Source organism: Mastigoproctus giganteus, chromosome 10 (genome assembly GCF_048544385.1).
Source record: "Mastigoproctus giganteus isolate SK-2022 chromosome 10, ASM4854438v1, whole genome shotgun sequence".
NCBI lineage: Eukaryota > Metazoa > Arthropoda > Arachnida > Uropygi > Thelyphonidae > Mastigoproctus > Mastigoproctus giganteus.
The window spans coordinates 136,978,359-137,004,621 of NC_143584.1; the positions used below are offsets into that span (position 1 = coordinate 136,978,359).

Below are 26,263 nucleotides of genomic sequence, written 5' to 3' on the forward strand. Positions count from 1 at the left end.
TTTCCATGAGCTCTGTTGTTGTTGGCTTTTAGGAGCATCGGCGACTAAGGCCATGTTGCTCCATGTCTGTAAATTGTGTGTGTTCTGAGATCGATTTTCTGTTTCCTGGACGAAAAACCTGTGTTTCCTGGAGAAACACCATGCTACTTTGCTTGAGACCGACTAACTCAGCCACATTGTGAAAAAGACGCATAAAAATTCTTCCCATCATCGACAGGATTTGAACTCGGGTGTTTTCCGCCATTTTTTCACCTTTCGGACCATTCCCAAATAATTTAGTCCCTTATTAAGAAGTTTAGGCAAAAATATTTTAGTAAATTTGACAATTGACTTCAATTTCCAGTCCTTTATCGCTGGTTGGTTTAGTTTTTATGGGTTGATGTCCATCGGCTTCGCTTTACTCTTCTTTTTGGCAGTGAGTAGACAATGGAAATTGAATACCAGATTATTTTTAAGAAACCCCTATATTTTAACAATTTTAAACCATAATATCGTGACACAAATTTAGTTTTATATAATGTATTAATTGTATGTGACCGCCGGGCCGAAGTGCTTCATATAAAAAGGTGAGTTGATCTCTATATTTTACAAAAAAAACATAAAATAATGAATCCTAAGCAGATTGAACAAAGTTGCAAAAAACCATTTTACTATTTGAAAGGCCATAATACAAGTCAGTTTAATGTTTCATTATATGGAGACACCGAATGTTAAGAAGCTTTCAGATTCTAGCTCAGATCATTAGCAGAAATTTCATGTAAAAATCTCCCCACCAAACCAGAAAATTACATCACCTCTCACATACGTGGAGCTAATGAAAGCGCAAAATTACCTTTGCGGTGTTCGATGTATAACACGACATTCCTACAATAGTCATTATCGTACCAAGTCTTGGGACACTTGTGAAAATGATCCTAAGACTATCCTACTGAAAATTAGATGGAGTCCGTATATCCTGTTCCAAAACTACGTTCTCCATCCCAGTGCTTCCACGAAGTTAAGAAGTTTATCAAGCTACAATCAGTTTATCAAGTGACGGTTTTTAACTCTTTCAAAGTCTTGCAGTACCCTGTCTTGCATTGACCTTCTACCTGGTGAAAATTCATCAGTGAGACGTTTACTGATGTAAATTGATTGAATTTATAAATAAATAATCTGAAAGGTCTCGTTCATGCTAAGATTTTTAAGGGAAAGAGCCTCAACTTCGAGGAATCCACTTGACGTAACAGGTTAATGCAATAGCATCATTTTTGTACGTAAGGGACTCACAGAAATGTTGCAGTAACATCGTTTATATCATACCTCATATTCTGAATATCTTCACAACCAGTTGCCTGATATTGCACTACCTCGAATAAGCAACGCGTGACTAGTGAAGAAGACTATTGAGTATTGATACTTATTCTCGGTAGATACCACCACCCAGACGCAGACGGCCGTTTGAAATCTGTTTGACCTCTCATCGGTGGGTGGGTAGGTACCCTGGTGTTACAATAAGTGACATTCCAGTTATGAAATATAACTTTACAATATGAGAGACACCAAGACGTACACCATCTGGTGTCCTTGTAAAAAGTTGGACTATTTTTCGTCCTTTAAGAATAACTTTCATTATTTTGTTTATTGCAAAGTAAAACCATTTCGAAGTAGTTCTTTCTTTTGTGCAGTGTACTCGAATCTATGTTCGGAATCGTAAAACCAATAATTTAGTGATCTCGTTTCTGCCCTTATTTAGGGCGACAGAATATTTTACCATCCAGTTATCGAAGAACCAGAAAAGCAAGTAGATGTGATCGTTGTTAAGTGTATGATATCTCGAGACCACAACGTAACAGTGAACGTGGCCAATTTAGAAGCAAAGAAAGCAAGGCGAGAAGTCTTATCGGAATATTTCACAGAACCAGAGTAAGATCTTATTAAAAGAATTTGCATACCAGATAACAGAATAGATCTTGAATAGATCTTTAATAGGTAATTAAGTAAAGTAATAGGAAGAGTTGGTTGGATGTTGATTGAGTTCATTTTATTCAAGGTTTGTTTCAGAGGAAAATCTAGAGGGAAATTTCTTTATGACCTACTGACCCAGCACTGAGTAGAAAAGATCAATCAAAAAATTCAAATCACATTAATGATTAATTTTTCGTCTTTTATTCACATAATTGGAAAGTAACATATTGACTTTTCAGTTACATCGATATATCTCAACTTTGCAGTGAGGCAACATGGGAGGTTCTTAGATACAGCATTGAACATGCGGCCAGGAGCTCCTTTAGAAATGTTAAATATACTTGGATAAAAGGAGCGCAGTACAGGCGGTTTTCTATTGATATTTATGCACTTATACTCTTTAAAATTCTTCAGAAAGAGTAAGCTAGAGAGCAGTGGTTCTCAACCTAAAATTTTTCGCGAATCAATGAATTTTCTAATAATTTATAATTTACTAATAGGCCATAAGCTACTAATGACCTATTAGCAAATTATCTGAAAGCTACCGATAATACGCCAGACAAGAGGAAGTCATAATTATGAATAGGTAAACTGAATACCTTTTTGTGCCGCTTTTATTAATATTACCCTACATAAATGAGAGCTTACATATGCTGAAATTTTCTTACCTCTATTAATATTTTAGAAAAAACAAGGAGTAACCTTTTATTCAGTCAGTAGGATTTCTTCTTTGCCAAATCTCCTTATGCGAATAAATGACGAAATGATTTCGTAATTTATTCGCATAAGGAGATTTGGTAAAGAAGAAATACTACTGACTGAATAAAAGGAAACTCTTTGTTTTTTCTAAAAAAAATAATAATATTACCCTAAAATAATGAACTTTAAAAAATTCACTCCATCTTATACCTTTCCCAATGCTTTTATCCTTTGAATGAATAAATACTTTCAAGGAAGAATCATCTATTCATTTATGTTCTGTATATGAAATCTGAATCTCTAGTGATCTCAAAGTTATCGAAAAAAAAAAACACAAAACAAGTTTATAAACTGTTACCAACCATGGTAGGCTTAAGCAAATTATAAATTATTGCAAACCAAAAGAGCTATCTTGAAATTAAATACTTTCTTTATCAACATTTACTGAAAGCGCATATTATTCCAAATATATTTCACACTAAATTCCTGGATTCATCTGCATCTGAACATTGTATTCTTTTCGTATGAGTATACATACGTTCATCTATCCACTTCGTTTTCATCTTCAATAAACTGTCACCAGTAATCCGTTGCCATCATCACCTATTCACGCGCTATCAATGGCTGAATGAACTGGACAGCCTTCGAACTGAGTATATTCATATTAAATACACATCCCAATTCCAGAAAGATATTCTCTACAAAGATGCTTTTTATTGCCTACAATAAAAGCCGTACTCTTCGACATGAAGAGCTACATAATAAACAGCGCCGAAACATTTCTGGAAACTGCCAAACACTGGTTGTTAGGCCAGAAGTCTTTCGGCTTCCATGACAACCTAACATCTCTTTGTTGGGTTTATCGGTCACTGGACTAGATAGAGATACCTTAGCAGTTGGAACTCCCGTATAGCCATATCGTCGCAGTCACTCAAAGTCGTGATTTCGTAACGCTAACGCTCCCCCCCCCTCCCTTTTATTAAAACGCGTGTTATCTGGTGAACTCACAATGGTAATGGACTTTTCAGTCTTCCTTGAAAGTTTAGTATTACTAAAGAATGTTTTTGTTTGTGGGTCAAACTGGTGATATCTGAATTAATGTTTCCTTTTCCTCCCTGATATCTGTTCAGGAGTTCGATTGATCCCTTTATTTTCGGGAACTTAGAGGCATTAGATGGGGATTCTCTTTTATGTCAGGTTTCGTGTCTTCAAATTCCCTGATTATAATCCATCCTCTAGACCCAACCACGATTTTTTTTTATCAATCATAATATGTATAATTCATGTAATATAGAACTAGGGTTTCATTAAATGAAACCTGACTATTAAGAGCTTAATAGACGAATTATATATCCCTCCCTCCATCCCATACATCTTTCCGGAAAAATTAGTGATTAGTGCATTATTAATGCGCTAATCACTCTACACGTTTTTAAAATCAATTTATAATGTAAATCGATACTTTTACTAGACTACTCGTGCTGCATAGCGCCCCATTTTTCGATTAAATCCTTTATTCATTCTTGATGATGGTCGCTTTACACAACCATCGTAAAGAATTAAGGAATTGGTGGAAAAACACGAAACATATTCCCACCCTCCACCCCATACACGTATTTCAAAAAATTACTGATTAGCCTATAATGTGCCTAATTTTCAAATGAATATTATCCTTAATGCGCTAATCAAGGTACATGTTTGTAAAATCAATTTATAAAGAAAATTGATTCTACGTTTACATAGACTGCTCGTGCTGAAAATCTCACCTTTCAATTCCTTCAATCAAAAATCGACGATGGTTGCTGCAAACATGCATTTGGATGCGTTTTTGTAAATAAATGTTTATTCACAAATACACATCCAAATTCATATTCGTAGTAAACTGTAAGATACAAAATCTTATAGAATAAAAGTAATAAGTTGGTTTTATTAATTAAGGAATAGGAATTCTTGTTGCTAGTTGAATAAGATAGTAATATCGTCGATTTCAATAATAAGAATTATTCAGTATGCAATATAAATTTAATGGGTAGTAAGAAATAAAGGCAGGGTCCACAAGCCATTAGCCATTAGCTTCCGTTATACGCGGGGGATAAACGAAGAAAACTACTGTAAAGCAGCATGGGTCAGGCACAAACAGATGAATTAAGATTTATGCAGGGTCGAACTTAGAAGTGAAAGCTACTTCGAACAGGATACCGTCAGGCGCAAACAGGAAGTGGTTTCTTGATCAGCATTTAAATTTCCTTAAATAAATGCTGTGGTCATTAAATGTGAGTTTCTTGTTTTTAAAACGTTACAGGGTCAAGGCGTTAGATGAGAGGGAAGTGTTTTTATTTGGGATAATCGGCAAACATCAAAAGGCACGCCATATGGGAGCAAATCTGGTAGAATAGTAAAAGGGGGAGTATTGAAACACATGGTTCTGGGCAGGCAGAGTAAGGGTTTTCTAACGAATGAACGGAGAAGAAATCCGAGGATGAGTATAGGATTGGAAGAAGTCACTGGTAATAGGCGTGGCGAACTCGGGAGTTAGATGTGGGAGGAGAAAAACAAAAAGAGAGTGAAGGAGTTGGAGACATAGTTGAGAATTTTGTCGGTGTTAGTGAAAAATGAGTTAGTCAGAAAGACAAAGTTGAGATTTTTGTCGGTGCTAGTGAAGATGAGTTAGTCAATCATACAGAGTTGAGTTTATGTCGGTGTTAGTAAATATGAGTTAGTAAGAGGGACAAAGTTGATACAAAGTTTTGTCGGTGTTAGTAAATATAAGTTAGTAAGAGGGACAAAGTTGATACAAAGTTTTGTCGGTGCTAGTAAGAATGAGTTAGTCAGAGACATAGTTGAGATAGTTGTCGGTGTTAGTAAATATGAAACAGTGAGAAGCAGACAGAGTTTTTTTTTTTTTTCTTGAGTGAGGGAGTGAAGGGGTTGGAAGGAGAGAGTTAGGCAGAGCAGAGTTAAAATGTAGCAGTGAGTCAGTCAGTCAGTTAGTCAATCCGTCAGTAAGTCAGTAGCAGACAGTATTTTTGAGTGAAGGAGTGAAAGGGATGGAGAAAAGTGCCGTAGAGAAAAATTAAAATTGTTGGACAATAAAGGAAGCCCTACGTATTGTCAGTAAAGAGCAGAAGGTAATTAAAATAGTTGAGGAGGCAGAATACGGTAGAAGTTAGTTCATTGCAGGATCTCTCACAAAGGATGGGAAGAAATCAGATCCATTATCAAGTATCGAGATGTCTGATACCCAGGAGATAAATGGTGCTGAAGCCGATAAAGTCCGGAGCCAAACAAAAGTCAGAACAACCGTTCTAACCAGATGAAATGAATCGCTTTTAAGGAGAAAAGGTACCCGAAACCCAAGAAGCAAACCCAATGACTCCTGTCGAACTCTCCAAGGGTTTGTGAGATGCGTTCCAGGTGGAATAGACCTGCTGTTCACCGCGAGAAAGATGAAGGACATGCCGCAGAGCCCTTCAAGATAACTAAGTAAGTGATTAGTTCTCTTAAGTATTCTCATTCACACAAAAGACTGTAGATACCCTGATAGCCAAATTATAGAACTTTTAAACAGAACACTGAGATAGGTATAAGAATTACTCAGTTGTAAGAGTAGGTTATTGTAGGATATGTGCTGAAGTACAATAACCAGAGAATGTTAATAAGTATATAGAAGTCTTTTGTTTATTCGAAATAATTCATGTCTTGTTTATAATTGTTTGATAGGCAACGATTAATTATATTTTGGATGGGAATTAGAAGTGATCGATACCTGTTAATAATCAATTTAATAAGTAAATGAATAAGTATTAAATTTTGGAAAGGAATTAGAGGGAATAAGAAAAACGACGGTAGCCATCAAATGTTCAAGTAGTTATTTGTAGAAATTGGCAGTGGCATGATTACCTGTATTGAAGAAAGTTGTAAATTATAATCTGTTAGAAAATGGGGTAACAATTTATCCAGAAATTAAGAGTATAGAAGTTAAATCTAATTTTCGAGTAAGAAATTGCTTTTGTAATGGAAAGAGAATGTTAACAGATTATTGAAAGTTATTTGAGCTCAGGTGTAAGGAGGAAGAAACATTATCAGTTCTTGAAAGGGAAATTTTGATTATGATATATATATAAGTAGATGAGATTAGATTATCTTGTCATGTGTTTGAGTTTAATCATTTTGATTTTGATGTATATATATAAATATGTACAATAAACTAATTTTTATATACAACTTTTGTATATTTTTGTTGTTCTGAACACCAGCCTATCCGAAGGGAATTAAATACATCTAAAGAGTATTTCCCCGAACCTGAAATTTTCTGAGTAGATACTAGTCAGGTGCGCAAGTGGGGAGTTTATTTTAAAGGGGAACTAACCAAAAAAGAAAAATAAAATCTTTATAAAAACTTTGGAAATTAGTTTTTATTAACTAATAGATTCGTGTCGCAAGTTAAATAGAAGAAGGATAATAGTGAGAAAAAAAAATAAATAAAAAAACCAAAACCCCAAAACACGAATATCCTAGAGAACATCCTCCTTTTCTTAAAGCACACATCATCTGTTTGTTTAAGACGTTGCATTATCTGTAAATTCGAAACGTAAACAATAACCCCTGCCACTTCCTGAAAGTTTTTTGTTTTATGAGATGTCCTATGGTGTATTTACACCGATATTTTAAGCTCATATTGTATTATTTATATTTTAAAAATGAAATGCACAAGGCATAATCCTTATGTGTTTTGATAATTAACTATATAGTTAGTATCGGTGTAAATGCACCATAGTTAACTCATAAACTTGAATTACGTATGTAGCGTAGAAGGCATCGTTTTAATTGTATCTCATATTGTGGTTGCCTTCACAACGAGATAGCTGCTATTGCATTACTTCAAATAAATAACGCTTCTCTAGTAGAGAAGACTACTGTTATTTATTTTCAGCGGTACCACCACCCAGACGCTCATTTAATTTTCAAAATACATTACTACCACACCCTTTTGGCACCTCGGACTTTATAAATAATAATGATAAATCGGACATTTTGTCCTGCACTAAATTATTTGCTAAATAGTTTTTTATTCGTTTTAGTGCCGAAAAGGACCATTCACCACATGCGTTTGTCACAGGCATTGTAAGAAATAGTCTCAGAATTGTTTCAACATTCGGAAATGTCGATCTAATTTCATCATAAATAATATTGTACGTATACTCCATACAATGGCGTAGCCAAGATTTTTTTCAGCAGGTATATTCAAAAAAGGGGGGGGGCGCCAATTGAAATTCACTAAAAGGCGCCACAATACAGATTTCGGGGTCAGGGAGTCCAATGTACCTACTGAGAAATAGGTACATTGCCTACCTACCCTAGCTACGCCACCGACTCCATATTTGAAACACTTTATTTTTTGGCATAGTTTAAAATTTGAAAACTGCACCATATCTGCTTTTAATTGTTTGATATTAATGTCAGGATTATAAACATCCGCCAATGTGTCAATACACGAATCAAACTCGTTTTCCTCCTTGATCCCAAACTGGTTAACACTGCCACTGGAAATTTTCAATTTTATCTCTATGGGATTCATGAAAAACTGTCTCTGAGTCTTATAGAAATGGGTAACGGGTAGGCCCACCTTTCGCCTGGATAAGGCCAGTCACACCGCGAGGCATTGAGTCTACTAATTCTCGAAAGTCTTGCTGCCCTGCTGTCCATAATTCCGTCGCATTCATGGGTGGAGAATCCAAAGCTCGAACGGACCCTTCCACAGCATTCCAATGATGCTCCAAAGGGTTCATGTCTGGTGAACGGAGAGGCCATTCCATGGTAGTAAAATCTGCAGCATTCTTTTCAAACTATATTCTAGTCACCACAGCTCTGTGGGGAGGCACATTGTCCTGCTGAAGGAGTCCATCCACCTTTGGGTGCACGATGACCATGAAGGGATGGAGATGGGCTGCGGGGTTGGACACGTAGTCTGGACCTTTCAGAGATGCATCTAGACGTACCAGAGGTCCCAACGTGTGCCAGTTGAATACGCCCCAGACCATTACCGACCGTCCACCTGCCTAAGCAGTTCCATGTTGACATGACGGGTGCATAGCTTTGTGAGGTTTCCGCCAGATACGCACCCTCCCGTCAGTTCGAAATAACTGGAAACGGGACTCATCGGGCCAGGAGACCCATCTCCAATGATCTAAGGTCCTGTGCCGAAGTTCTTTCGCCCAGTAGAGGCATAGAGTCCTGTATCGTGATGTTAGCAATGGGACTCTGGTGGGTTAGTGGCTCCCAATAACCTGCTGCGGCTAATGATAACCTGATAGTCTTGGTGGAGTCATTTCTGGCACCTCCCTCGTTGAATTCAGCGGCGATTTGCGCTACTGTCCCTCTCCAGTTGACTGACACAATGCGAGACAGGAGTTGACGGCCACGTTCAACCACCACCGTTCTCCGCCCACAGCGCTGTCCACAATGAGATGTTATCCCGGAATTGGCGTATTCCCGATACACTGTTGATACTGTCAAACGGGAATAGTGCAATTTCTGTTCCACCACCGCGATAGAGACCCATTCGTCGGGCACCCACTATTATTCCTCTTTAAAAGTCGGTTAACTCACGACGTTTATCCATACTGACATTGAATTACTGTCCACGTGAATGCAGTGTACCTGTATACCTGCCAAGCGGTGGGTTGATCCACTAGCGAGAGGTGTGAGAGCGTCGCGTTGCCCAGGAACGAGATAGCCCAAGAATTCTGTCCTTTCAGTGTACATTCATTATATTATAAGCCTGCAGTGAGGAAGGCATTATAAGTATTGTGCTGTAGCAGACATTAACATTATAAATTTGTATAAATTTGCATTATAAATTTATTGCTCACTGTTTTACAGGCGAACAAAATTTAGATAATCATAAAGGTGAGCAAAATAAAAGGAATATCATACTGTATCTATGAAAAACCAAAAAAATAAAGCACAATATTGAAAATCTCATTAAGCGTTAAGGTTCGATTAAAGTTTATTTTACTTTCACCTGAAGCTGTGACCTACGCCATTCAGAAATTCCTCCAAGCTCTTCCTCTCATTCACATAGCCCAGAATTATGTTCTTCAAACACTGTTGATACTTCTTTGTGGCACGTTTGAATCGTTTTCTTGGAGGCTCACCACGAGAATCCTTAATCAGGGCTGTTGATACAAGAGCCTGATCCTTTCTAATGGTTGGGTGGTCATGCCTCACAAACCCATGGAAAGCAAAATTCCAACTCTCGCTTAGGTTCCGGTACGATCCTTCTCGTCGATAGTTGCCTGATAGACATTCCATAACTGTGGTTGAAACAGGGGAGCAACTTTCTCATGCATACTGGAAGTATTCCATCAGGAAGAGCTGTGGCTGGATGCGACGACTAGTGCCGAACACATAAGTGACACTGAAATAGTCCATTAAGCCTTCCAGTCTTTCAACATTAGGTATATTCTCCATCAGATAATATTTCTATAGGTAGAAAAGCAAGTCCATCCAACATTCTACAAAAATGTTTCACTCGATCATCACTCCTGTATGCAGCTGCAGCAGTCAGTTGTAAACTTTGCAGCTTTCTTCGTGTACTTTGGTTGAGATGGTAAAAACAGCGAAGTATTAATCATTGCAAGTTCAAATCAGTCATCACAATAGTGGGATCTGGATTGAATCCCAGATGATCATGTTCATCCAAGGTTGTCCAGAGGAGTCTTTCAAGGCGCCTCCGTAGCCAGGTGGGAAGGAGCAGCAGTGCGTAGCACACGCTTCTTGATTAGACCGGGGTTCGAGCCCGTCACCACCAAATACGGAGGCTGCGGAAAGGTCAGGGAATTACCACCGCATATTCCCGGAGCAATATGGCCTTAGTTGCTAATGCTCCTAAAAACCAAATAACAAATAGCAAACAATAGTCATTCACAGTTTGATTGAGACTTTGCAGACAGAAAGGTACACATACACACGTTACAGTAGATAGCCCAAGAGGAGCTCTAATGATGTGTAATTGCTGGAGCAGTCTTGAACCTATTGCAAAAGTCCCATCCATAAACCACCTGGTACTGGTGGCTAAATGTTCATATGTCTGGTTGGTTGCAAACACTATAATTCTATCTGTCGACTCAGGTCCATTGTCATAAATGAGGAAATTCTGGAGCCCCTGTAGTTTACATTCATTTCTGATATGCTCTAATTCTCGTAGGGACATTGGGTCCGCTAGCAATGCTCCTTTCTGTAGGTAGCGAACATTACGTTTCAAACCCCTTTATTGTTCTTGACGATATCCATAGTGGTTGAAGATAGACCGATTTTTCAGGTCGCTCAGAGTATAACCAATTTTTAAAAACACTGCAAAGCTCACATCAACAGTATATTCCCACAGATGTTAACCACTGATAGGCTCTAATTCTCTTAGGGATGTTGGGTCATTTGGGAATGCTCCTTTCTGTAGACGTCGAACATTACGTTTCAAAGAGTCAAGCCGACCAATGGCACAACAGACTTCAAGTGGTTGTTGACATATGGCGTCTGCAACAATATGTGCACGTCTGACCCCGTTGGTCAAAGCAGCTGTCTTTATGGTGTTCTTACTTCGACTGCTTTAACATTGTTAGGATCGGTTCGTGGCTGTGTTCAGTTACAGAAGTAGTTGCTTCACCTCCAAATCTGCATGAGCACAACCTTTGAAAGAAAGTGTATTCCTCTGCGAAATTCCCAACGTACTATTTGAAATCTTCTTGGTTTATAAGCAGCCTTCCGCACATGGCTTAGAACCTCCTTTATTGTTCTTGATGTTCTCCATGGTGGTTGAAGATAGACCAATTTTTCAGGTCACACAGAGAGTATAACCAATTTTTAAAAACACTACAAAGCTCACAACAATAGTATATTCCTACAGATATTAACACCATGGTGGCTAAAGTGGAACTTATGCCTCAGATTAGATCTAGCATTTTTTTTTTTTCCATTTCTAATGACATTTTTTAATGAAATTTCATTAAAACTTTTATAATGGTATTTAAAGTCTGAAAACAAAACAAAAAAAATTTGGTACCTTTGTCACGTTTTACTTTAAGGATGCATGCAGGCTTGAATCGCCTTCTGTAAACACGCCATTTGACGAAAATTAACTTCACCCCGCCCTCTGCCCGCATCCTGATGGCGCCCCCTAGATGATGCGACATCATCCATCGCCACCGTAAGAATAATGCCTGATCACTGCGTGTTTTATGTCATCATAAGTAGGCCATAAGAAGTACACGAAGCTATATCGCTGCACAGAATTGAGAAAAGCGTAAGCAAGAGTTCAATGTAAATCTATTCTATTTTTTATGCATAATGTAAGATAATATATGTTGCAAAGAACAATATGAAAATAATAATAATAATAAATGAATAAAAAATATCAGTTTTGATACTTTAGTGTGATAATTTTTTAATCATAACAATCTGAAAAAATGAAGACAACACATTTTATAGTTAACTGTTTTATTACATTTTGAATGTTCTACATGTGATTTGTAATCCAACTAATGTAAGCATTTATTCTTTAGATCTAATAATATTTGATTACTATAATTGAACAGAAATTATTTTACTTTTAATTTAGCTGATTTTCAATGTTTGAAGTTTACGTTTATGTGTTGCTTTTATTACATCATTTTTCTTTTTACAATAATTGTTGAGCAAAATATTGATAATGGTATTAATTAGCAAATTTAAAATTATTTCTCTGAAATACTTTCTCTGTTAATTGAAATGTTATCACTGACAATTGCTACCACAGTATAACCAATTTTCAATTTGACTTGCCACAATATTTTTTTTTTTTTTTTTTTCAAAATCATAAATACGTATGCACTTGTAGCTGCTTCAGTACTAGCAAAAGAATTTCCCACTACACTTCCACCTTTTTAATCAATATAAGGCGTCAGATGAATTTCATCGATCATTAAACTAATTTTGCGTTCTGAAGAATTTAAAATGGCCAATTTCTGTCAGCATACATAAGAAAATGATTCTGTTTTTCTTGTCATCTGGAATTTTTGGGTTTAGAGAAGAGCAGAGCCTACGAATAGTACTTGAATGAGAGAGAGAAGTACGAATGCAGAATGCTGTAAAAATTTGTAGGCATGTGGAGATATCGAAAACAGCAAAGATAACAATATTAATACTTCGGTGGTATAATCTGTATGCATTCTTTTCACATTTCAACAAATGCAATTGTTCGCATATGAATTTAAACACTGATGCTCTCTTGCTATTAATGTCTCTCGCAATTGAATTCAGTAAACTAAAAGCAGCATTTAAAACAAAAGAAATATTATTAACATCACTGCTGTTGGCAATTACTATTCACCTTCACAGGAAGTTCAAGTGACTTTGACTTGCCTAAGTTATAAATTTCAGCGCTCTGTACAAATACCAACAATATCAAATCTTCACTAATCACGACTGAATAGTCAATGGAAGGTGCTGGCTGAAATATTAAATATAAAAACACAATACGGTTATTTGCCGGAATAACTTTTGAAACGTATTGTACAAATATTGAGATTTTTAGATTTCTGAAACAAGATGCACTTTTCTTCAGTGTATCCAATACATGAAATGAATATTTTATATATAAATAAAACTACAAAATCCGAAATTTTGACAAATTTTACTTCGATATCTTATAGGAATATATCAGTTACATTTCCTTATGATAGTTACTTGCATGATTAGATAAATGTACTATACTATAATTTCATTACTGTTAAATACCACTATTTAAGATATCTATTATTAACGTACCACAAACTTATTTTAGCAAACTTACCTTTGAATGTTCAGATGTCACAAAGTCTTTCCTTGGTATATCTTTCAACCATTTATATCAGTTAACACAGTATCCTTCAACGGAAAACAAAAAACGTGTAATTTCGGACCACCTTTATAATATCCACGTCATACAGGAACACAACATTTTCCAGGCATTATTAAAACTTTCAAAGCACTTTTTTGAGATGAAATAGCACAAGACACGTACAAACTCAACAGCACTAATAAGACGAACAAAAGCAAAACTACTAATGAACAAAGGCAACGAAAGGAGACTTGACCTCTATCCCTCAACCCCCTTAGCACAACGGAGTAGCGCACCGATGACGTATAAGCAGATTTTATTCTTAAGGTGACGTTGGTTTTACAGGCGATTTACCACACATTTTAGAAAAACGACGATTATAACCTACAAATGCATTTCTATAAATTTGGAACAGTATTTTCATCACTTTTCACAATTTCAGGACTTATTTATAATATTCTCTTGACTGTGCGCTAACTTTCATTCTGATCAATTTGTTCATTTAACGTATGCAATCCTCTCCCCTCAAGAAGTACTGCAACATGCATTCCATATTACTACTGCTCATCACTTGAATATGTTGAAGTTCTGGTAAATATTGCTTGAGTACATATCAAGGCTTTTAAAACCTGGTGTGTTATTTTAATATTTGAACATGCCTGAACTATAATACAATGCGTGCGATTACCTAACTTGTTACTCTTTTAAACTAGTCAATTCCTTACTTGTCGACCTTGACATCCTGATGAAAACTGTTGAACGAATTTTCTCCTGATAAAGACCTGAGAGTCGAGTTAGTACATACGGACAGGAGATCAGACAAACGGATATTGAAAAACTAATAGGCGCTTTCTGTAATTTGACCATTATGGAATTTCACTCGTAAATAATAGATATTTATTCGAACCACACAATGATTGGTTATTTCCCTATACATTCAATATAAATCAGCTTATAATGTTATTTTAAACTTTTTTTTATCTGATACTCAATAAATAATCAGTAAACAATTAGTTCTAGACTAAGTACTGATCACCTTTATAGGCCAAAAGGTTTGTATATTTTGTGGTCACAAGTTCCATAATCTGAAGGACATCCCGTGACTGTTAATAGGGAATATGTTTTATATGTACCTGTGGGGGTATAACGAGAAATATTGGTGACTGTGATAACAAGAAATAAAAACAACTATTTCGTGAATAATTAAACAATTAAGCATTCCGTGTATTTATCAAATTCAATACTCCTGCGAACTAACAGTTTATTCGACAAACGGATACAACTATACAACTCACGATCAACAACAGGACAAAATATATGAACATATCAATGCATATCAAATCTGTACTTCAGTGGCATCGATACTATGCATTTTACTTCTGACAAATCCGGCGTCTTTTTCTTTAAGACCAAAGAAGGTTTGAAGAAACTGTTCAAAGATTTCTGGAACTGCATGAGGATAACATTTTCTGTTGTTACAAATTGCATTCTTAGGACAGCAGGAATATGACCCTGGACAACAGACAGGATACTCTGGTGGACAACATAAATAGGTCGTTTGTGGCTGACGGCAGCACGTGTGGTCAGTTGGGCACTGATATATTCCACCTGGACATATAACATTAGTAGTCACCTCTTGAGATAATAAAGCAAATTCTGTTTTTGATAAATTTATTACAGAATCACATTGTCGAGTTGTTTCATTGCATGTAGTGCCTTTATGACAACAGTTGACTTTATCAGGGCAACACACCGCTTTTGAATATGGACAGCATCCAAAATTTCCAGATTTCAACGGACAGCAAGTTGAAGCTATTAAAATAATAATAAAAACGTAAGAGAATGCTAATAAAATAGGAAATTTTCTATAAACAGAAATTTTCTACAAATTAATAATATAAAAGGTTAAGCTCTTTAAGAAAAAGCAACTTTGGTTTAGGTAATAGTTTCTGCTATTATTCTTTATACGTAGACATTGGCGCCGGCAGCATAGTGGACCTTTGAATTTCGAAGTAATGCACAATTTTTAATATCTTCATTAATTTTTTGAAACTTTAAAACAATACAAATTCTACAAAAAAAACCTAAAATATTAATTCAAATAATTTATCAAAACAAGAACAAAATTAAAATAACTTGCAAAACAAAATTAGACCCCGTTAACTTTCTTCATTATCTTTAAATAAAAGTTTAAATCAGTGAAACTTAACTTAATTAAGATACCGCATGTATTCGAAAATGTGGTGAACAAAAAATATATTCCCACAAGCATCACCTTGCAAAATATCCAACCGGTGCCATGTACGTAATAAAAGATGGAATGCTAGCATAATGAAGATTAAATTCTTGAGACAGTTATCAATCTAATAAGATTATAAGACTAAGAGGCTAATAATTCTTTGTCAAGATTAATTTAAGCAAGGCAGTGTATTCTAATAATTATCAAAAACAGCTCACTTCCGGGACATATCTGTTTATCACCAGGACATTTTTCTGCAACAACAAATCCTGCCATCAAAAGTAAGATCAAGAAATACAACATTTTGATCCTGTAAGTAAACAGACAAAATGCATTTAAATCATTTTACACAGTTACCATATCAATAATGTGCATCCTTTAGTTTAAAAAGTTTTTTTTTTAATGAGAACGAACATAATAGGGTCCCCCCCCCCCTTTTTTCCGTCCGTCCACATAACTGGGCTCTCAGTGAAACAATTTTCATGCAATTTATATTTGGCTCAATGATTTATCGAGCTTTCACAAATTTCATTGGAATCAGAATAACAGAAATCCGGAAATTAGTGGATTGTTTTCTTTTTTTTCCCCTTTGCTAATTTGCTGTAAATTCATTTTTTCCCGGTCATATGATCGGAATGTAATAAAAACCGAGTTCGATTACTTAATGAACTAAGATCGGGACAATTGAAGAAAGATTAGATTTCGAAAAAATAATCATTTAAAAACAACTACACGTGCTGGATAAAACACGAGTCATAAGAGTGTGATTGCTCATCACAGTTGATAACACTGGTAAATAAAAGAATTTTTTTCAAAGAACTTAGTCAAGAGATTGCTGACACCAGAATAAATACTTGAGGAATGATTCGACTATTTAGCTTAGCTTGAAAAATGTAGTGAATACTGAAAAGTCGAACCCGCTACACAGACACTTTGTGTACTGTAATTTAATTGTTTTCTGGCTCCATCGGCAAACTGCTTTTCCGATGGTGGCGCTCTGACCGCCGTGACATGATTTTCAAGTCAGTTCTTCGCTTTGAAGCATGATTTTACTCCCAGGGCTAAGTCGCTGCACGAATCTAGATATTCATGAGCAGTCGTAGGCAGCAGATGGATATTTATAACTTCGACGAATGGAATCATGCACGAAAACGATTAACTGAATCATGTCAACGTGGCGAGTGAGCAGATATCAGAAAAGATAAATTTTGATAAACAGAGTTGAATATTTTGTGCCTTATTAACCTGTGTGTTTGTTTACTGGTAAAGATTAAGATATCTTTACACCACTTAAAGTTCAATTAAAGGTAGAACGTATCATCCTACACCTAGGAATGGCTCTAGATATGTCGGCATTCTAATAAATTCTTGTTTATACTCCGGCATGACCACCAGGTCAGTGGAGTTCACAAGTACTGTACTGCGTAAATTAGCATGCTAATTTACGCAGTACAGTATTTTAAAATTAAACTCGTGTATCATTAAACTCGTGTTTAATTAAACTCGTGTTTAAAATTAAACTCGTGTACATACAAAACAGCACATGAAGAAAGAGAAACAGAAGTGGAAATATAAACTTCAGACATCTGACTTAATGTTGCAAGGTGTGACTACTGTTTTAATTAAAAATTCTTTAAATTTGTGTGTTTGTTTCAAGAAAACTTTTTTTAATATTATGGCGACTTAAAGAACTCTTTTGCCTCCTCTACCGAAAAATACCAACCGTGGGAGTAGTTTACAAATCCGTTCAGCTTGTGCACGCTAACCTTCACAAAATGTGAATAAAATGTTAAGATTTGCAAAACAGAAAGATGATATCAGGAAGCATATTAATGCGATCCAGGTCGCTCTGTCTTTTATGCAGTGTTATACACAGCAGTTATACACTTCATAATTTTATCGCAAATTATACTAAATAAAGAGCTGAATATGAAGCACTATGATATTTACCAGTTAATATGAATAAATAATTTAAATTAAAATAAATCTTAAAATTTATACTAATAGTAAAATTCTGACTGTCTCCTTGAAATCGAATAAATGAAATTCGAACAAGGGTTTTTTTACGTACCGGTTCACAATTCTGACAGATTGAGGGGGTCTACGTCTACTAAACTTCCAAATGACTCTGGTTCGTTAAATAAGTGAGTATCTCTAAAATTTTAAGTGGCTAAGCAAACTTCGCTATACGACATGAGATTACATTTTTTTTCCACTTGGTTTTTTTTTTTTTGTTGTTTTTTTTTCTGCTCAGCAATAAGGAATAGTCTCAGCAACCAGTCCAGTAGATAGCAAAGTGCGTTATCGCATTTTGTTTGCTAGCTACACCTACAATAACTGATAAATTCCTACATAAAGGTGAAAGAAGGGGATTTGAAAAATTTAACGTAAAATGAATAAAAGACTTTCTTAATGACTGGCTGACACAGCGCAAAAGTTTTGAAACTATATACTGGAAACTACATCTCTTAGATAAGGAAGCCAGAAGTAAACGTTTTCTGCATCTACAAAAGAAACGTTTCCATCATACATATTTTCTACCATCAAATAATGACCATCGAATTCTGCCTCAAACGTTGCTAACTTCCCACTCTGGCCTCATTTGGAGATCAGTTGTTCCAATGTTCTACAGCATGTTGTCCAAAAATTTATTTATTTTTTTATTTAGATTTAAACACTTTACAGGTGATGCACCCGGTTACAATGTGTTGCATCGTATAATGTCGTTATAGTGGTAAGATTAATGGGACATAAATTTAGTATTATATTAAAAATAACAAGTAAAAAGATTAATATATTTATCAAGGTTAAATTTAAGATTAAATTAAAGTTCAAAGAATTATTTACTGTAAAATATAAATGTACTCGTAGAATAGTCGTAATATGTAAAATATTCAATCTTTGCAATTAAAACGAAATGGTATTATAAAAAAAGAAATATTTTCTATAAAAATAACACATTCTTAATGCAGTAGCATTAATTAATTACAATATATGAAAGACTATTATTATTATTATTATTATTATTATTATTATTATTATTATTATTATTATTAGCCACATGGTGCAAGGAAGCCTGAGGCTTATGCTGCACCAGCCAAAACAAAAAAAAAATTTCCTGAGTTGACCTGAGAGAGTCAGAAGTAGAAAGGAATCGCCAAGAAAGAGAAGAATGATGATATCCAGCTCAGGACCCTGGGTGTGCCAAGTGCATACTCACCAGATGTGAGCCTCTGGGGTTAACATTATAATATAAAGAGGAATATGAAAATAAAGGGGGGAAGAATTAATGAACAGCTAAGCACACTATAAAAATATATAAATCGTAAGAATCGAAAATTTAACTGCGAGCACGGCAGATCCTCAGATGAATTTGGTTAGTGATTTAGTTGTTAGATGATGTTGTTAAATTGCATTCAGTTGAGAAATGACACGATGACCCAGCTTAAGCTGTCTAAGATGTTATAAAAAATTCGGAATCCAGTAAAGGGATCCAGATTAAGTTAATTGCTAAAATTCAGGAGGACACTGAGTGGGCATAGTCTCCTATAATCTGTTCTGAATTTTAAATAAAAAGGTGTATAGGTTCGAGTATGGCTCATAAGTACTTTAAACTGTTCACTCTTACCCTATATAAAGATTAAACATTTGTTGTTAATTATTTGATATATAAGTTGTACGTTTGTTTTAGGGGCTAAGGACTTTAAATGATACTTATTTAGGTAAGTGAAATGACAATTACTGTTGTACACATATGTATACTGTCCTGTCTCAACATACATTTTATTGTTTTTGTTTGGATTCTTTCTATTTCATCGAGTAGTCCTATTGATTTTATGTTCAAAACGAAACAAGCGAGTTCTAGTGTATACTATCTGTAACACGTTGCGAAAGCGTGGCCCATAAACAGCGGTGGGTTATGACTTCATGGGGTCCCGGGCAAATTTTAATTTGGGAGCCCCATGTATAGTGTTGAATTTTTCTTTGAGGGGAAATCCCACGCCTCCGGTATACTCTTACTCATGCAAAAAGCTAAATAATAATAATTGTAGATATAATTTTATTAAAAATAAAACAAAATTGCATGTATGACATTTATAAAGAACTTTTATACTGTATATAGATTAAGTATAATCTACAGTAAAAGTCATAAATGAACTCAATTAGTATTTAAGTACTTTTATTGATTTAAATAATAAACTAGATTAATTAAATGAGAATTAGAATAATATATATTTAATATAACGAAACAAACTTTCTATAAATTAAAAATAAAAACAATTCTTAACGGAACATAACAAATTACCTAATAAAAGTCGTAATTAGAATGAAAATTTTAAGAACATTGTTATATGTTCACTTTCCGTGCTTTTTGAGCTGCAAAATTATCAATCAGCTCATTATAATCAACCCCACTAGTAATGTCATTTTCAATGCATAATATTGACAAATTGCATAATTTTTCTTGGCCTAAAAAATTTCTAATGTAATTTTTAATTCTTTTAAGTACATTGAAAGAACGCTCTGCCGATGCGTTAGAAACAGGTGTGGTTAAATATATTCTTAAAATTATGTCTACATTAGGAAACGTAGAAACTAGCCCTTCTTGAATCGCTTTATACAATAATAAAGGAGAATTTAAATTTTAATTTTTTTGCAAAATGTACAATGTGGGTAAGTTCTTCCTTAAAAATACTAACGTCGATGTCGTTTGAATACGTATTTATTAAATTTAAAATACATTCATCGTACTCATTTGGCGAAATTTCTTTTAAGTTGATATTTATTAATATGGCAAAATAATTTAAAATATTTTGATAAGCCTCAACACGCCTTTGAATGTCTGATACTAACTGATCGCGAATAACATTCAAACAATTCACTATAAATCGTTGTTTACCTGCCAATTGCACATCCTCATCTCCTTCCCTTTTCTCATCAAAATGTAATTTTCTTTTGCGTTTTCTCCCTTTGTCTGACTCATAATTTGTATTGTTTGTTAATGAAAAACATTCTGTGCTATAGTATCAAAAAATTCGTTGTTGTTTCGAATGTCTTCTGATATGTACAAAGATATAACGATTTTAAAAGATTTACGGCATTATGTAAATCAGAATTTTTATTTTGAAGACTAGTTGCATTCAATCTCTGTAGAATTGCATTCCTTATGAAAAGTAAAAGTGTTTTTTCAATATCTTCAAAGTTTTCACATTGCTTTTTTGCTTCTAATTTTGTTACAGGTTTTTCATTACAATCTTCAAAAATTTTAAATAAAAGATTCTTTTATGGCCAAAAAATTCATCTTAACAGCCAAAATTGCATCTGCTCTTGAGGACCATCTTTTAGAACAAATTTCTTTTATTGTTACATTTCCTTTTGTAGTCGCTTTCATTAAAATATCCCATCTCTTTGTAGAAGAAGAGAAAAATACAAATAAATTTTGAATAAAATCGAAGAAATGGAGTGCTTTTGGACAAGCTTCTGCAGCAGAATTTCCCACTAAATTTAGGCTATGAGCCGTACAAGGGACATAAAATGCAGTTTTACTATGGCTCTTAATCTTCGTTTGTAATCCGTTGTATATCCCGGACATGTCGACTGCATTGTCGTAAGATTGTCCTCGACAGTTTTGGATATCTAAACCATATTCCGTTAATTTTGAAGTTATAATATTTTCTAAGTAGTTAGCATCGTGCTTTTCAATATGTAGGAAAGACAAGAAACGTTCCTGAATTTTATTTTCTTTATCTAAATATCGATCGTATAATAAATGATAATTGATCTGTGTGACTTATGTCGGGAGTAGAGTCAACAATAAGTGAAAAGTATTTAGCCCGTTTGATTTCATTAATAATTGTATTTCTTATGTTAGAGGCCATTAAATGTATGAATTCGTCACACGTAGTATTAGAAAGATAATTCACCTGTCCTTTACCACATTTACCATAAGTTTCTAAGTGGGTTTTCAAAAACATATCAAAATTAGCTAAGTATTCTAAGCAACTCATAAAATTTCGTACATTACTATCATGCCCTCGAAATCCCAACCCAAATGAAGCTAACAGTTTCACAGTCGCGACAACTCTTTTTAGAACCTCATGCCAATAATTTGTTTGGTTTTCATAAGCTTTTATCAAATCTAAATCAATTCTTCCTACACTTTTCAAGCGCTTCACCTATTTTCTTTATGTTCTCTAGACTCATCGTGCCTTTTTAAAATATCAACAATATGTTTCCGATCATTACATGCAGTAACTAATCATTTTTTTTTTTTTTTTTTTGATTTAACTGAAAATAATTTGCAAATAAAACAGTACACAGATTTTGTGATTTCTGAAAATATTAACCACTCTCTTTTTTCTGTGGTACCATTAGCTCTACTTAAATAGAAATGTGATTCGTTTAATTTTCTCGTAATGATTTTTCCATCACAATTAAAATTTCGATTTGAATTTTTAATGTTTCCAAAATTTTGCGATTTTTCGCGAAGGCAAAACTCAATAAAATCATTTGTGATGGGGTTTGGCCATAAAGCAACATCTTTAGTGTATGTTTGATGTTTGATATTATTTGTATGTATTGCATTCGTATTTTTATCATTATTATCATTGATATTGTTTGTATTAATATTTGTCCTTATTATCATTGATATTTGTATTAATATTTGTCCTTATTATCATTGATATTTGTATTAATATTTGTCCTTATTATCATTGATATTTGTATTAATATTTGTCCTTATTATCATTGATATTTGTATTAATATTTTTATCATTGTTATCACTAATATTGTACACAGTTGCGTTGTTGGTATTGTTTTCAATTTGATCAATAATAACGCCGGCTGATGCTGCAAAGTTGGAAGGTTCGTTTTCTATCCTATTTTCTTGCCATATGCCTGCGTCACACCTGCAATCTAGGTATGGGACCCCCAGATATGGGACCGAAATTTAATTTCCGATTTTTTTACTACAAAAATGAGTTTATAGAACATTGATTTGGGGACTTTGGGGCCCCCCTGTTGATGGGGCCCCCAGGCAATTGCCCTTTTTGCCCATAGGATACGCGCCACTGTATAGTAGCCTATCTTTTTTAAAGTGCAATAATAATCACATCATTATTAGTGTTTTTGGAATATAAAGTGAGAAACTGAGTATCTAATTCAAACATGGTCGGTGCAAGATTTCCCCAGAACTCGCGTTATAAAGCAAATCAGGAATAAAATATATATACATTAGCAATAATTCTAACCAATTACGAGAAATGAGTCTACTACTGTTCGCCTTAGTCAGAGCAGGAGTACAAACAATTTAAACATCCGAACTCACTGCCTCCAAATAATAATGGTGGACTAGACTGTAATAGGAGTAATCGATTCTAACCTATAATGACTATTACAAGATGCTATCGTCTAAACTAAAAGGAATACTGAGAAAAAGCATTTTGTTTCGTCATGACAATGTCTTGCTCACACGTCGGCAATCGCAATGGCTGAAATGCAATAGTGTGGGAACGAACTGCTGCCGCACTTACTTTGTTCACAAAAACTAGCTCGGTAAGACTTCGTTTTCTTTTTTTTTTTTTTTTTTTTTTCATTCTAAAATGAATAATATCTTACTTCGCTGGACAAATATTTTTTAAAAGAAAGTGTATATCAGCCGTGTGAAACATGTTTTTCAGGTCATGACGAATGATCCATAAGTGTTGGATAAATTCATTGCAGTATCGCTGGAACAAGTGAGTAGGTGAGGATACTGGAAAACAATATACAATCGACGGTGCGCGTCTTCTGCTTCACAGTGATGATGCAAACTTTTCAACACTTCCTCATATCATATCTATAAACTACAAGTGCGTTATACATATAATTCGTAGGGTATTTGGCCACAAGTCTTTAGTGTATCATGTATCTAAACTGCATGGCATGTATATTATGCGTGCAATAGTCTATTTACCCTGTTTTGGAGAGACGAAAACCTCAAATTTCAGAGAGACAAAAGCATGCAATCCTGGCCTGAAGAATTCAAATCGGTCACGATACAAAAACGACCCATAAAAGTTTCTCACGACTTAAATGGAAGCAGTTCTCAAAAATAGTGCGGTTCACTATCTGAGAGGGCAAACTCACACGAAACACAATAGTTATTCCGCTGTCCTTCTACACTGTGTGGAAAGATAACGCTTCTATTGCATCAGACAGTAATTGCAAAGTATTGCATCAGCCGCTTCTATAAATACGGCGTTGGAACGGTATACACGCTCATTACTATCCTGTTTGGCAGAGGTGTAATCATGGCTCCACATGTTCAGTTGACACCAAGAAAAATAGTGTAGCTGTAGCTCTGTCCCAGGAAGGGCTTTCTATGCATGTTATCGCTAATAAAATAGACTGCCACCAGTCAACAGTATCCTGGATGCTGAAATTAAAGCGTGAAGCCGGTGATGTGAAGAGAACACCTGGATCAGGCCATAAGAGAGTGACTACGCCTTCCCAAGATCGATATTTGAAACGGCTATGTCTTCGTAATCGCCATGCTAGTGCTCCTGATCTAAAACTGGACTTTGAGATGGCCTCTGGTGTTGAAACAAGAGCATGAACTATACAAAGACGGCTTTTGGAATGTGGTCTGCATGCCTCTCGGCCCAAAAGAAGCCTTTGTTGACCCAAAAAATGAGGAAGAAGCGACTTGCATGGGCTAAAACGCATGTTTCGTGGTAAAAAGAACAATGGGACACGGTAATCTTTTCTGATGAATCGAAATTCAACTTTCATGGCTCGTATGATAAGCGATATGTGAGAAGACGAAAATCGGAGGCATACCCTCCTGACTGCATAACACCGACTGTAAAGTTTCTTGCCGTTCAGATGGTCAGTGGATGCATAACAAGCAAAGGGGTGGTGCAAATTAAGTTTATTAACGGAACGGTGATTGCAGAGACCTACACTGTTATCTTGAAGGAGTGCCTGAAAACCGTTATTAGGGATCACACAGAGGTGCAAAACTGTATTTTTCAACACGACTCAGCACCTTGCCACACAGCAATATTGTTAAGTTTTATGCCATTTAGATTTAATGGTAAGTTAGTCTCACAAGACTTAAAACATACTTAAACCAATGTTTTCCCTCGTTTTCCTTCCTTTAAAGTGCAGTCATACCTCAGAAATGCTGGCATTACAGTGTTAGACTGGCATGGCAACAGTGTAGATCTGGTCCCGATTGAAAATTGCTGGTACATAATGTCGTCTAAAATTGCTCAGAAGAAGCAACAAGTAAGATTCAGCTGCAGGAGAGCATTGTAAGGGTGTGGTATTAGGAAATTGGGTAACCGTGTATCCAGAAGTTAACATTAGCATTCAGCATTGCTAAAGGCACATGATGCAAAAAAGAAAGCTTATATAGCATCAGCAAAAAAAAAAAGAAACAACAAAAACAAAAATAAACACAACCCTTCTCTTTTCACCAATCCATTCGCTCCAAATGTTTATCTAGTTCTGCCTTGAATCTATTTGTGCTACCATCAACTTCTACAACGAAAGATGGAAGTTTGTTCCAGCAATCAACCAACCGCTGGCTAAAGGCAAACTTCTGCACACCTATCCTACAACTGTCTTTCCTTAATTTGAATTTATGTTCCTTTAGACAATTAATCTGGCAAGAGGAAAAATCCCATCAGCATTGAGCATGCTCAAACCAATCATGGCCTTATGCACTTCAATCAGATTACCTTGCATGTGCCTAGTCTCCAGACGGTGTAATGTGAAAAACTTAAGCCTCTCTTCGTAAGAGCAACCGTTTGTTCCATTCACTAATCTTGTTGCCCTTCTCTGTACTCGTTCCAACAGCTCTACATCCTTCTTAAAATGAGGCATCCAGACCTGTATACAGTACTCAAGGTGGAGCCTGACCATTGCCTTATACAAGGGGATAATAACTTCCTTATCCTTACTAGAAAAATTTTTGTATATATCATTGACAAGACACCATGAGATACTCTTGCATACCGTCTGCACTGGTCAGAAAACTTCATATTTGCCTGCACAATTACCCCCAGGTCCTTTTCACTCTACCGCTGTCAGTGTAGTACCACACAGTTCATACGTTACTCTGGGGTTACTGCTTTCCATATGCAGTACTTTACCTTTATCAAAGTTAAACTTCAGTTGCCACCTCTCAGTCCACCTGCTTAACTTTTCTAGAACCTTCTGCTGCAGCGTACTGTCATTAGCGTCATTAGAACAACCCATCCAACCTTTGTATATTCTGTAAACTTGAACCTTAAGCCTGATATACCATCATCAATATCATTAATAACAAAAAACAACAATGGACCCAACACTGAACCCTAGGGGACTCCAAAAATAACATTAGTCCACGGAAAGCAATGTCCATTGATTACCCCTCACTGTCTTCTCCCACTCACCCATCCCTTTATCCATAGCAGCAATTTGCCTCCAATGCCACACTGCTCGAATTTGCGCATCAGTCTTCCATGTGCCACAGTATCAAAAGCTTTTCTAAGAT

General features: G+C 35.3%; 1 protein-coding gene across 1 annotated transcript in view; it reads left to right on the forward strand.

The window, feature by feature from the left end:
- The window catches only part of LOC150079306 (progranulin-like), a 149,650-nt gene that overhangs the window by 87,778 nt on the left and 35,609 nt on the right, over positions 1 to 26,263 (forward strand). Inside the window, exons 6-7 of the mRNA XM_090383027.1 lie at positions 1,736 to 1,905; positions 7,728 to 7,770. Coding sequence (XP_090239153.1) covers positions 1,736 to 1,905; positions 7,728 to 7,770 — 213 coding nt within the window. The remainder of the gene's footprint in view (positions 1 to 1,735; positions 1,906 to 7,727; positions 7,771 to 26,263) is intronic.